This window comes from Leptonychotes weddellii, chromosome 10, assembly GCF_054177405.1.
Source record: "Leptonychotes weddellii isolate Sample4059 chromosome 10, ASM5417740v2, whole genome shotgun sequence".
Lineage (NCBI taxonomy): Eukaryota > Metazoa > Chordata > Mammalia > Carnivora > Phocidae > Leptonychotes > Leptonychotes weddellii.
Window position 1 is genome coordinate 21,006,567 of NC_138378.1, and position 14,673 is coordinate 21,021,239.

General features: G+C 40.1%; 1 protein-coding gene across 5 annotated transcripts in view; it reads left to right on the top strand.

Moving 5' to 3' along the window:
* The window catches only part of UQCC1 (ubiquinol-cytochrome c reductase complex assembly factor 1), a 91,597-nt gene that overhangs the window by 35,769 nt on the left and 41,155 nt on the right, over window positions 1-14,673 (top strand). For all 5 annotated transcript variants that reach the window (XM_081832913.1, XM_081832916.1, XM_081832915.1 and 2 more), the window contains 2 exons: window positions 1,257-1,314; window positions 14,481-14,589. In XM_081832913.1, the coding sequence (XP_081689039.1) occupies window positions 1,257-1,314; window positions 14,481-14,589 (167 nt within the window). The remainder of the gene's footprint in view (window positions 1-1,256; window positions 1,315-14,480; window positions 14,590-14,673) is intronic.

Sequence of the window (14,673 nt, forward strand, 5' to 3'; positions counted from 1 at the left end):
AATACGGGCCCTTAGTGAATGTTAGTTTCTAATATTAGTATTAGAGAAGCAGTTAGTGATTAAGACCACAGTGCCTAAAATCAAGCAGATCTGAATTTGATCCTAGATGTTTCATAGCAATTGTCATGGTGTCTCTCTAAGAGTCCATTTTCTCACCTGTCATTGAGGGTATTGTGAATACCCACATGATAGGCCTGTTGGTAGAATTCATTGAGCTCATGCATGTAAGCATCAATTACAATGTCTCACACAAAGTAAGCCTGCAAGGAATTACGACTCTTTATTATTGGTAGTATTAGTTGCTTCACAGAGGTTCTGCTCTGTGTTTTCTTTCCTAGTGGCTCCAGTTTGTTATCATTTAGTACATTGTATTGTTTGCTGCAAGGCAGAAAATATCCCTTTTTTCTTGAGTCATTGCTCAAAGGGCAGATTCTACCCGAAGGGCCCAAATTGACTGATACTCACTTTTCTTTATCCTCTTCCTCCAGCTTTGCTCCCTGTCATGTAATAGGTAGGGCTCATTGAGTGGGGATCCCTCATCTAGCCAGAGGCATTTCCTAGAGATCTGAGAATTGAGAGGCGTGGATGTCTAAGCATTGACCTGAGTTTTAGTATCTTAAAGTTTTGTCATTCCTGGGGGGTGATGAATGGCCTTTCATTAGATGTAATCTGCTTTCTTATGTAACTACAGCTCCCTAGAGCCTCACTTCTTTCTCCTGGTCATTTATTTTGGGTGAATCATTCTGCATACCCATGTTTGTAGCTACTGGGTCACCTTAAAGAAGGAAGACAGGAAAAAGAAACTAGAAGAACTTAGACTTCTCAGTGGGGCTCCAGTGAAAAACGCCTATACTTAAGTGGGGTAGGCAAAGTAGTGTCTGCCTAGCTTTCCAGATGAATTTGAGACCAGGAAGGGAAAATAGCATGTAAGTTGGAAGGAACCATACAGATCATCTAGGCCATATTATACGAAGTGAGAAAACTGAGCATCTGAGAAGAAAAGTGATTTGCCCAAGGCCACACAGCAAAGTGGTACCGGGGATGGAACTAGAAGGCCGGTTGTCTGACTGCATTCAGTGCTCTTTCAACCCATTGTCTCGTCCTGTGGTTCCACTGGCCCTCTCTATGGTCGCATAATCAAAGAGCACTGTACCTGCCATATATTTGACTTGAACAGATTCCTACCAATATTTAAAATACAGTCAACATTCCTTCTCTAAACCCTCACATATTTATACTTTATTGTTATTTTCTAGGGTGTCAGATGCCTGATACATTCAATTCATGGTTTCTTATAACTCTACTTCACGTCTGGTAAGTGAGCAATTTAAGTGAAGTCACCAAATTCTTTTTTTTTTTTTTTTGAAACATGGCTAACTTGTAAGGTATAGCCTTCAGCAAGGCTGATTATATGAAATGGCAGTTGTTCAGGCATTAAAAAAATTGTTCCTTTCATTTTAATAACTAGTGTCTTAAATCACATTTTTATTAAAGGTCAAAGCATAGTCCCATAAAGAAACTAATATTTGTAGGCTTTTCTCAAAGAACACCTAGCCTGGTGAACAATGCTATCAGTATCTCTAAGAGACTCTGTGAGCTTGGATGGAAAGTTCTCTCCCTTGGCTGTTTTAGGAAAGTTCACATTTACGTAAAAGTGGTTTGAATTGTGAGAATCCGTGGTCATTTCCATTGCTGGTCATCAGAAACCTATAACAAATTATAGCACTGACATTTACGCCTGTACCTCTAAAATGTGCATACAGGTTAGATTCATGCCAGGTTTGTTGCATGTAAAAATATTTAACACCTTAAACAGTATATTTTTTCTTCAGCTGCAAATTAAGTAGCCAAAAAAAATCAGTTTTTCATCTAATGTTACACAGTATTAAAGGTCAGAAGGATATAGGAGAGACGTTGAAGTGGGGGCTGGGGAATGCATTTATTGAACTGCCAGATCTTGGGAAAGTAAATTCCGGAGAACTAAGTTTACTATTTTGACCATAGTGAGTATCTGAGGAACGTGGGGAATGGTTGCCCTGTCAAAAGGACTCTTGTTTGAGACTGCCTTCAGCTGAGCTTTGCATCACAGGACTGACTACTATATAAAGACTTTTTGGTTTTGATCACCTCTGAAATATTTCTTCTTCTGAACTCACATAGTCACTGAGATTGGCTGAGGGGCATAAGGTAGCAATTTATTTTAGGTTATTTTTTCTAAGCGGGTACTTCATTGAGTGTACACTATGTCCTGGGCAGTTTGCTGGGAACTAGCAGTGGTTCTCAAGAAGCTCACAGTCTAACGAGGGAGATAAGACATTTAAAATAGTCAGTGATAAATCGGAATGGCTAAGTTCTATACTAAATCTGAGTAAGTAGTGCCTATGCGACCACAGAGGAAGCCACAGTTATCAAAACCTGCACGAGTTCTGCCTATTCTTTGAAATATACTGTCTTTTAGTCAGGCAGCTGAGAAGGCAGACTACCTTCTGTCCGAATGGTGAAGGTTAAGAAAAGGTTTAGGGAGGGCAGCTGAATATGCTGAGAGGAAAACCACTTTTTCAAGAGGAGAGGACTGCAGAGGTGGCATTGCAGAATTACTCACTGGAAAGGTGGTAGGGCTGAGAGGAGGCTAGGCTGTTCCCAGAGGAGTTTAAAGATAATATTCAGAGCTTGTATGAAAGACTCTTTATTGCCCATATAGCTAGAGGTATCAGAGTGTTAGAGGGAGTGGATGGCAAAATAAAATATATAATCCCTGTAACCACATCCCAAGGTCAATCCCTGACTAATAGTAGCCAGGAGAACCTTGAAGCTACTTACAGTTCCTTCAAGATAGCCACCATTTCCAAACATGCCTCCTGCATCTTCCTTGCTGAGGTTGGTTTTAATTTCTCAGAGGAGTGGGGAGTACTGCTACCAGTTAAGTAGGGGGAGGGAGGCTGTCTGCTTCAAATCTACACTTGGCCTCCCCTCCACACTTCCTCTTTAGTTCTTAGGATCTGCAGTCTTTGGTAGAATGAAGCGGTAGCTTTTCACTTTGAATCGGGAAACTCTTACTGAGAACTCACTGTGTGTTAAGGACTGGGGGGCTTTGGAGAGAAGGGTATGACATGGCATGCACCTTTAGAAACTTAGTCTAGCAGATAACAGGCAGAGAGCACAATTGCCTATAATGGATGACAGTGAAAGAAGTGTTGTGCCCAGGGCACAAGCAGAGACTATGGAAGGATAAGGAGGTATGACTAAATCCAAATGTGATGGTGGTGGCGGGGGGAGAGTATTGGATAGAGAGCGCTGTGGTAGAAGTGACATTGATGTACCATGAAGGGTGAGTAGAATTTCTGTCAGAGAAAAGGAGGGCATTTTAGGTTGAGGGAATATCAGGAGCAAACCACAGAACGTATGTGCAAGGACATGGAGTATTTGAGGACAGCCACTTGTCAGAAGTGTCTAGAGCAGGTTTGTGGAGGAATTTTAACGGGAAGGTTGCCATAAATGTAGTTTGGGGCCCAATTGTGCTGTCATCCTTCAAGAAGAATTGGGGAAACTTTCTCTTCTAGGGGAGAGGGGTGTTAGGAGGAGTAATGGATCCACTCCAAGTCTGTGGAGAAGCTATGTTCTTCCAGCCCTGATCTCTTAGCCTGAAGCTCCAGGAGGATAACTGAGGGATAGCCATATCCAATATTACAGGACTCAGTGGACTTCCTAGAGATGTGTAGGGTTGAAATACCTCCTGTAGGTGGTAGTATGAGGGAGAGCTAGGGAAGCTTAGAAAGCAGTTACAAAGTAGAAAGAATCCTCCCCATCCCCTAAGAAAAAAATAAACCCAATAAACAGAATACCCTGGCAGTGGACTTTTCAGAAAGCTTGCTTGGGTTCCCAAGGGTGATGGCTCCCTGTTGGCTCTTAGAATAGGGGCAGGATTTCTCAAATCCTTTTAGTTCCCTGGAGGAGGTGTTGATTCCCTTATCCTGTCTGCTTTCTCTAGTTCTTAAGTTTTTCTGTGTATTTTGAATTTCTAGAGGTCCTTTATCAGTTGTGTATTCACATGAGCTTGCAGCTGCAGTGACTATGTGTCCTTTGTCTTTGTCGAATAAGATTAGTATTGACTGTGCCCGCTGAAAAATTGTTGAGAGAGGTTGCTGTCTGGGCTTTCCTGCATCCAAATGTGGACTTGATAAAGGCAGGCCTCCTCCTCTGTTCCCTGTCTTGGGCAATGGCATTGCAATCCATTCCGGTATCCACACCAGAAACCAGGGAGATCTCCTTGACTTTTCCCTTACCCCTTCATCTGGTCTCAAACTTTTTTGACCATGACCCACAATAACAAATGAATTTTACTCTGCAACCCAGAACACACACGTCTCTGATATTATAGTTGTAAAACTTGTCCTTATAATGTCAGATAGTCTCTGATATTTTCTATTCCATTTGAATTCATTATAAAGAAAAATTTAAGATGTCACCCATTCAATTGATTTTACTGGGTTATAAGCAACAGTACCTGGAAACTGGTCTTTGGCCTACAATTTCCATCTTCACATGCCATTGGTCTTCTCAATACAAATTGGATCAGTACATACACACGTGCACACACACACACACACACACACTCACATACTCCTTAATATTCTCCATTATTCTTGGGACAGAGTAGGTTTCTTAGCATGGTATTCATATCCCATCAATATGCCACCTCTGCTAGTCTTATATGCTATTCTAGGTACCAATATCACCACCACTCCCTCCTCTGCAAAATAAAACAATATTACATAATAGAAATATCAAGTCTTCTGTACAAAGTTTTCTTCTGTCCAGAAAGTCCTTCTCCTTGCTATCCCCCTGACAAACTCCTGTTTTTCATTCAATATCCAACTCAGATATCATTTCTCTTTGAAGCCTTTCCTACCCTTTGAAGGCGAGAGTTAGTTCCTCTTTTGTGTTCTCTTAGTATTTTGGACATCTCTATCATAGCATTCATCACATAACATTATTATGTTTTATCGTATAGTCTTTGTGGATGGTGAATTTATGAGAGCAACAATTATTTTTATTATTTTTTTTGAAAGATATGAAAATGAGGTATTTCTTCCCTCAATTGCATGTCTTACTCTTAATTTGTATCAGTAAATGTTCATTAAGTAATTGATGGCCCCAGATCTGACTTGGCTGCCACAGCATTTGGAAGGGTCCTGAAACTGTCTTTTGGTTGGGTGAGAGTGGCAAAGCTCCACTCCTACTTAAGTTTCTCTGGTGGTTACATGTATGTAGCTGGAATTTATGTTGCTGTTAGTGGATTTGTTAGAGACTCCTCTTTTAGTCATGGAAAACTAATACCTTCTAGATGCAGAAGTTAATTTTAGGAAATGGAATGGGATAAATAAAATTAGAATATGCCTATGATGGAGATAGAATGCAGGGAGTAAATTTGTAAGTTTGTATTTTTTATTTTATTTTATTTTTAAGTAATCTCTACATCCAATATGGGGCTCGAGTTTACACCCCGAGATCAAGAGTCACATACTCCACCAACTGAACCAGCCAGGTGCCTCTGCAGTTTGTATTTTTAAAAATTATTTTAAAGTCAGGTGTATCATAAACATAATAACTGTCAAGCCTTTTACATATATTATCTTTTATTTATTTTACATGTATTGTCTCACACATTCGTACAACTACTTTATTTCACATATGAGGGGTCAGCAGCTTAGAGAAGTCAGAGAACTTGCCCAGAGATCTAATTAGTACATGGTGGAGAGGAAATTCAAAGTATAGGTCTGGCTAACTCAAAGTAATAAGTTGCTTTCCTCATTGGTAGTTAAAGCTACCAAAGTAACTAATTAAATGATTGCTTATTAATACTAATACTATTTAATCTTATTAATGCTATTTATTATTTAAAGTACTTGCTTATTCTTAAACATAAATCTGTAAATTATAGGGGCTCCTGGCTTTCTCGGTCCGTGGAGCATGAGACTCTTTTTCTCAGGGTTGTGGGTTTGAGGCCTACAGTGGGTGAAGAGATGATTTAAAAATTAAAGAAAAAATTAAATCCATAAACTTATAGCATTTATTCTCCAATTGAATCTACTGTATGCAGTAAATTTGTTTCCTGCCCTCACAGGGCTTAGAGTGTGGGAGAGAGACATTAAATCATTAATAAAATAGAGCTGGAATAGTGTAATGAGAGGAAATGGTAGCGGGGAAGAGGGGTCCATAATTTAGATGGGGGTGCGTGGGTCAGTCACTCAGGGAGGGCTCACTGAAGAGATGACATTTAAAATAACACCTGAATGGTAAGTAGAAGTTAGCAAGTCAAAGAGTGGATAGAAAAACATTGCAGGTATAGGGATCTAGTGGTTCAGTTTTACCAGCTGAGCGCTTTTTAAAAACGAAATTTTATGCTCAGTCACCATGTACGAATAGATAATGAATTGCTATTTGGGTTGAGGAAGTGGGAATGACCTGCTTATTTCAGGTCTTCACAATGTGCCCACTGGTAAGGGGCTCTTATGTAGTTCTGTGGAGACTCAGACCACAGTTTAAAAACCACAGATCTAGGGGCACCTGGGTGGCTCAGTTGGTTAAGCAACTGACTCTAGGTTTCAGCTCAGGTTGTGATCTCAGGGTCATGAGATCGAGCCCTGCGTCCGGCTCCATGCTTAGCGTGGAGTCTTCATGGTACTCTCCCTCTCCTTCTGCCCCCCCCGCCTGCTCTCCCTCTCTCTCTCTGTCTCTCTCTCGGATAAATAAATAAATAAATAAATCTTTAAAAAAAATAAAAAATAAAACCACAGGTCTAGTTCAACCCTCATTTTACAAATGGGGAGATGATTTTGGCAATTTTAAGGAATTTGTCACAGGCCTCTTCATGGAGGATCTGAGACTCAAATCCAAAGCTGACTGCTGCTTCTGCAATCCTTGGCTTTTTGCTTGAGTGTCTCCTTTTGATGGTCATGGGGATGAGGGTTTCTTCCCATGAATATGAACAGCATAGCATTGACCATCAACTGTACAAAACTGTGTTTCTTGGTACTCGCTGTCTGTGTCCTGGGAGAGGAAACAGTAGACCTGAAAACAGTAAGGGGTGATAAGTACTATGTGTAGCAGACACACAGGTCTTATGGGAGCACAGGGGAAGGGGGACTGCCTGGGGATGGTCAAAGGAAGCAGTTACATTGGCCTTCTGGGGTCTAGAACCAGAGCACATGGGGTCTTGAGGAGTTATTAGGAGGGTAGGAAGTAACTGTAAACTACTTTTTAAGACATTCCAAGCGATTAAGAAAGATGATCACTAGAGGGAGAAACAGGACAGAGGGGAAGCATTTTGTTATTTGCTTTCTATTTTTTCTTTTAAGAGGGGGAAACACTGGAACATTTTTATAAGTTTGTGGGAAGAAGCCTCTGGGAAAGAAAAGGAAGTAAACTGCACAGGTGGGAAGGGGTTGGAAAACAGACTGGTCCCAGTCTCAGTCAGCCAGAGAACTGCCCTGGCAGACGCTCCAGCCTTTGCAAGTGGGCTCTTTAAAACCACCACAGCAGTTTTGATGTAGCTGTAGGGCTTGCAAGCTCATGCTGGATTCCAGCAGCTCCAGACCTGCTATATATGGTGAGCCCTGGCCATGTGCACATCCCTACTCTCCCTCCCCGAGCCAGTCACTCTGTTCAAACACTCACACATGTTGCTTTTGCCCAAACCGAAGGCCTGTGCAGCATCATTTTATCAACATTGCCTAACCTAAAAGCACTGGTACCTGCTACCCAGGAGCTTGTTCTCTATAGTGGATCTGACAGGCAGGCCACAGGCCAGGTGTAGTTCTTGGAGGAGGCTCACTGTCAGGTGAGATGGCTTCAGGAAGTGCCTCACCCCACTTGTCTGTTTGCCCATAGACTGTCCTGTAGCCCCCATACTCCCCACACGCCCCACATAAAGATTAGGCTTCATGGGGAGGGAGTTTAGGAAACCAGGTGGAGATAGCCATGTACACAGCCCCGGGAAAGGGTAAGCATGCCAGCTCACAAATAAATAAACTCATTCATTAGCACACTGCTGAGGCTTGAGTGTGGGCATGTAGGCTCTGCTTCCTTGGCCTCGGCTGGTGGCAGAGGAAGGGAAACAGGCTATCCTTTGGGATTCCTTCACAGCAGCCAGGGTGACAGACCTGCCTTGAATGCCCACTAGTCTTCATTGAAGTCAAAATCAGATCCACTCTGAACAGCGAATAAACCACCATGAGGGAGAAACAAGGCCAAGACAGAACTGGCATTGTCAGAAGGCCCAAACAGAGCAAGCAGGACAGGGTACTCAGAGCTGCCAATACATGGCAGGAGGGCAGCATCCAGAATCACAAGAATTCTTCCCTCCCAGATGTAGGCAGAGAGGAGCAAAGCATGGCTAGGACTCTTGTTCCTTTGAACTCTGCAGGCAGTGTTGCTGTCTTCCTCTTCCTCCTTATCTGATCTAGCAGGAAGAGGCTCTTGGAGCTGTGCTATCACAGAATGGGGGAAACAGCCCATACTGACACTGGCCTGGGAGACACTGTGGCCTAGAGGAAAGAGGGGGAGTTCAGACTTCATTCCAGTTCTGCTCTTTTCCATTGGGCAACCTTAGGTTACTTAAGTAATTATGAACTACATTTTAAGGATTTCCAAATGATTAAGAAGGTGGGATGGAGGGGAAACATTTTTTTATTTTTTATTTTAAGATGGGGAAACACTGAAACATTTTTATAAGCCTAGAGGAAGAAGCCTCTTTACTTCCTTCTCTTCTTTCCTCAGAGCGTCAGTTTTTTTTGTTGTTGTTTTTGTTTTTGTGAAATGGGAGCAGTTATAGTTAATTGAAAGAGAGTGTGGATGCAAATGCATTTTCAGGTGACAAGTCTGATATTAGAGGATGTCATAAATGGCAGTAATCACTATTATTATTTGCCATAAGATAAAATTTACATCTTAGCCCTTTGTTTTTTGAGATGCCTAGTGAGTGAGTCTTTTTCCTCTTTTCCCTGCCTCTGTGCTTGCCCTTTAGCGATAGTTGGGAGCCAAGACTAAGGCTTGACTACTCCTTTTTTTTTCTTTACTTTGCTAGCTGGGTTATTTGCTTTCCTTATATGTAAAGGAGATCAGTATTATTTATGAGCCACTAGAATCACTGAGAGATGAGGATAGTACTGTGAGGCTTAAAACCTCAATAATAAATTGTGGGTTTAAGAACATCATCAGATTTGGGAGGGGTAACTGGAATTGTTCCTAAACAGAGTAGTTTATATACAGACTAAGTTTATACTTAGAGTAAGTACTTAGTAAATACTTGTTAAATGAATGATTAAATTAATTGTTTAATACAAGAATATTTTTATTGCTTAAAAATTTTTTATTTTTAGAGCAGTTTTAGGTTTGAGCAGAAGATTATCTCTTTTTAAAGTTTACTTTGCATTCTTAAGGGCAGTTTTTATTATGTTTTAGCAGGGAAGTGTCCCCCGTTTCCCTTCCTCCACTTTCCCCTGGAACAGAGCTCTGAAATTATGAAGTTGAATCAGTAGCAAAATGTAATTTGATTTCTCAACACTTAATTTAAATATTTATTATGAGGAATGCATCCATAATGTAAATTGAAGTAGAGCTATCCTGTTCTGTTCTTTAAACCTAGTGTTCTCAATTGTTGTGGAATATACTTTACTTAGTGACTCAAACATTATTGTTGTGCAGTGAGAGCCTGTGTGTGATGTGTTGGCTTTGTTTTGTAGTGGATACCAGGATCATCAGATCTTTTTTGTTTTTGTTTACCATTTTGGACTTGTTTCACTCATTTTCTTTTCACCTGCCGATGTACTTTAACCTTTTCTGAATGATTCAGGAGGTCCTGATAACTTTTCTTTTTTAAGATTTTATTTATTTATTTGTCAGAGAGCGAGCGAGAGAGCACAAGCACGGGGAGCAGCAGGCAGGGGGAGAAGCAGGCTCCCCGCTGAGCAGGGAGCCTGATACGGGACTCTATCCCAGGACTCTGGGATCATGACCTGAGCTGAAGGCAGACGCTCAACTGACTGAGCCACCCAGGCATCCTGGTCCTGATAACTCTTTTTTTTTTTTTTTAAAGATTTTATTTATTTATTCATGAGAGACAGAGAGAGAGAGAGAGGCAGAGGGAGAAGCAGGCTCCCAAGGAGCAGGGAGCCCGATGCAGGACTCGATCCCAGGACCCTGGGATCATGACCTGAGCCGAAGGCAGACACTTAACCATCTGAGCCACCCAGGCGCCCGGTCCTGATAACTCTTAACTGTACTTTGCCAGGCTATATTTTTTGAGTTGTACTGGGTATGTTACCCTGCCTCTTGAACCTCAGTTGCTGTGCTATTTTTTGTGTGTTTTCAATATATTTTTAGTTTCTTTCTTTCCTGTTAGGCTGCCAGCCGTTACTTTTGCTTGCTGTAGGTATGCTTGCCTCAGGTAAGCCTGTCTTTCCCCTCTGATATGCTATTTCTAATGTGATGCTAGTTTTGAAACTGTTACTACTCTTGTGAGGATTAGATGGAAACTAGAGTAAATGGATTCCGTAAGACTTGTACTAGTCATTAAAGGAGGCAGAGAAACAGTAGGGTTCAGATCTCACCTTTGACTAGGTTTGTAACTCAGGGCAAGTTACTTCTCTAAGACTCCGTTTCCTCAATTATAAAGTGTGGACAGTAGGAACCCCTGGACTACACCAAAAGAAAAAACTTTTGCATAGTGAAGGAAACCATCAACAAAATGAAAAGGCAACCTACTGAATGGGAGAAGATATTCACAAATGATATATTTATTTTTTTATTTTTTAATTTTTTTTTAAGATTTTATTTATTTGCGAGAGAGACAATGAGAGACAGAGAGCATGAGAGGGAGGAGGGTCAGAGGGAGAAGCAGACTCCCTGCTGAGCAGGGAGCCCGATGTGGGACTCGATCCTGGGACTCCAGGATCATGACCTGAGCCGAAGGCAGTCGCTTAACCAACTGAGCCACCCAGGCGCCCCCACAAATGATATATTTGATAAGGGGTTAATGTCCAAAATACATAAAGAGCTTATATGATTCAACACTCCCAAAAAATAAATAATCTAATTAAAAAATGGGCAGAGGACATGAATAGACATTTTTCCAAAGAAGACACAGATGGACAACAGACACGTGGAGAGATGCTCAGCATCAGTAATTATTAGGGCAACGCAAATCAAAACTACAGTGAGATACCACTTTACATCTCTGAGAATGGTTAGAATCAAAAAGACAAGAAATAACAAGTATTGGTGAGGATGTGGAGAAAAAGGAACCCTCATGCATTGTTGGTAGGAATGCAAACTGGTGCAGCCACTGTGGAAAACAGTATGGAGGTTCCTCAAAAATTAAAAATAGAAATACCATTTGGTCCAGTAATCACACTATTGGGTATTTACCCCAAAAATGAAAACATGAATTTGAAAAAATATATGCACCTCTGTGTTTATTGCAGTATTATCTACAGTAGCCAAGATTTAGAAGCAACTGAAGCCATCAATAGATGAATGGATAAAGAAGATACACACACACACACACACACGTGTGCGTGTGTGCGCACGCGCAATGGAATATTACTCAGCTGTAAAAAGGATGAGATCTTGCCATTTTTGACAAGGATGGACCTAAAGGGTATAATGCTAAATTAAATAAGTCAGAGAAAGACAAATACCATATGGTTTCACTTATATATGGAATCTAAAAAAACAACAACAAATGAATAAACAAAAAGCAGAAACATACTTACAAATCCCCAGAACAAACTGAAGGTTGCCAGAGGGGAGGGAATGAGGGATGGGCAAATTGGGTGAAGCAGAGTGGGAGATACAGGCTCCTAGTTTATGGAATGAGTAAGTCATGGAGATAAAAGGTACATCGTAGGGAATATAGTCAGTGGTATTGTAATAGGGTTGTATGGTGACAGATGGTAGCTACACTTGAGGTGAGCATAGTATAATGCATACTTTATGGTCTGAGAAAATCTGTGCCTTTTAAACCTCAGAGGGCAGGTGTATTAACAAACTACAGAATTTTCAAATAAATGAAGAATTCCATTACCTCACTATTGCTGTTGATGAATTGGCCTCTGACGACATGTAAGCATCAAAACTCACAGTGTCTTTTCAGGTCAGCGGCTGACATGAGCGACTTGATTGAGAAAAATCTTATGAAAAAGGACTGTTGAACTTTCCCGAGTTTGTTTCTGCTTTGGAATATATCCTGTGTCATGTGAAGTAGTCAAATCTTTTTCCATGACCTGTTTTTATTGTTACAAAGTGTTATTTCTTAGGCACTAACTGGGTCCAGGGGTTACAAATTTAAATCACAGCATCAGCAAATCTCATGGTTGGAAGGGATGTTAAAGATCATGTAGTCAACCTGTCAGATAGCTGAGTTCTCATAAAGCGTTTATTCACCCTTCAGAAGTAGGCAGATTCTCTGTCTTGGGCTTATTCATTCCATTATTCGAATCTTCAGAAACCCTCCTGTTAGAAAGTTCTTTCTTTCAGTGTTCAGTGTTAAGGAATTCTTTCTCCCTCTGTGGCTCACCCATTGGTTCTGATTCTAACTCTTGGACAAATAGTCTAATCACTTGTCTACAATATTTAAGGAAACTTTCCTCCTGTTTTTCTCCAGGCTATATATCTTCTGATCTTTCATCTTTTCCTCTTGTCTCTTAAAATATAATGTTCAAAACTATGGACACTATTCCAGGTAGAGTCTGACCTGTGCTGAATGGGACAAAAATTTCACTTTGCACATTTGATACTATATTTCCATTACTGTATCTAAAATCACATTAATTTGGGGGACAACCTCATCATCACCTTGACTTCCTTTGAAGATAATTGTCAACTTAAGCCTATAAGGCTTTTTCATGCATAAATGGGCATGACTCACCTATCCTGTACCACTACAGTTCTTTAAGACCCAAGTGCAGGACCTTAGGTTTACCCCTGTTCAAATTCATTCTGTTAGATTCAGCCCATTGAAACAGTGTGTTGAAGTATTTTTGGCTCATGGTTGGGTCATCCAGCATATTTGTCTTCCTGCCCAGCTTTTTGTCATCTGCAGATTTGATAAGTATGTTTTCTTTTCTCCATCTTAGTCGTTAACAGAGATGTTGAGGCAGGCCAGGCTGGAATCATTCCATTGTACCATACTATTGCTCATAGAGTTTAATGGGCAGGATTAATTGTATATGGAGACAGAATTGTCAGTTTAGATCCAATATTTCATAATTATAGCAGGAAATGTCTTTTGGTGAGTAGTCCTATTGTAGTCGCTTAAAAACTATCAAGTGAGAGATAATAGAAATAAGGATGCTCATTAAGAGTGAGATAAGGAACTAGTTTGGAAAGTTGATGACCCTGCTTATATTCTTATATATAGTTAAGTATAATATATATTTACTAATTAATAAAATAGAATACAATTCTTATATTCTTATGGAAGGTCTTAAGCAGAGACCTTTATGGACTGATTAGAGGCAATGTGGTATAGGAGAAGAATCCCTTAACTAGCCCTGAGATGTTTTACTCACTTATTTATTTAGCAAATAAATATTAAGTGCCTACTATACTTACTTAAGCCCTGGATATACAGTGGTTAAAAAAAACCAGCCCAGACTTGATCTTTGCCTTCAATGGACCTTACATTCTAATGGGGGAAACGATTCAATAATTACATAGGTGAAATCATAATACTTTCTGTGATCTGTATTCTAGATAGGTACTGTCCAACAAACAATGCGAGTCATATATTGAATTTAAAAGTTTCTAGTAGCTCCATTTAAAAAAGTAAAAAGAAAATAATGAAATTTATTTTAATAATTAATTTTAACTCAGTATATCTGAAATAATATTTCAGCATGTAAGCAGTATAAAAAATTTGAGGTATTTGTATTCTTTTTGTTGAACTAAATCTTTGAAATCTTAAACTTATGCCACATGGCAGTTGGAACTAGTCACATTTTAAGTGTTCAGTAGCCACATATAGCTAGTAGCTTCTCTGTTGGACAGCACAGCACTGTGCCCGTCTTTACAGACTACTTGGTGGTGTTGGGCAAATTACTTTCCTTGTGTAGGACTCCTGTTTTCATTCAGTAAAATGAAAGATTTTGACTTGCTTAGCTTCTAACAACTAAGTGTGGGTCCCTTGCATGTATGAGAGCATCTTTTGAGGTGCTCTAAATCTCCATCTTGATCTGGGTGCTGCTTACATAGGTATATATAATATGTAATTTATCAAGCTATATACTTAAGATTTGTATACTTTATAGTATTTGTGTTATACCTCAATGAAAGTTGGGTTTTTTTTAAATAAGATCACTTCCAGTTTTTTTATTCTGTGTTCTTTGCTGAAATTACTCAGATGAGCTGACCTTCAGTATAAATATGTGATATAAAAAGTGCAAACAGCCAGTTACTCTTTATATCTTCTTCCCACTCAGGATGTGTCTAGTCCGAATGAAGCAGGAAGGCCGGAGTGGGAAATATATGTGTCGGATCATAGTTCATTTTATGTGGGAGGATGTTGAGCAGCGTGGCAGAGTCATGGGGGTAAGTGAAATGCTGTCCCATTCTGGTCCCGGAAAACTCCAATGAGGGATTGCCTGACTTGAGTTGATGTTTTTTTTTTTTTTA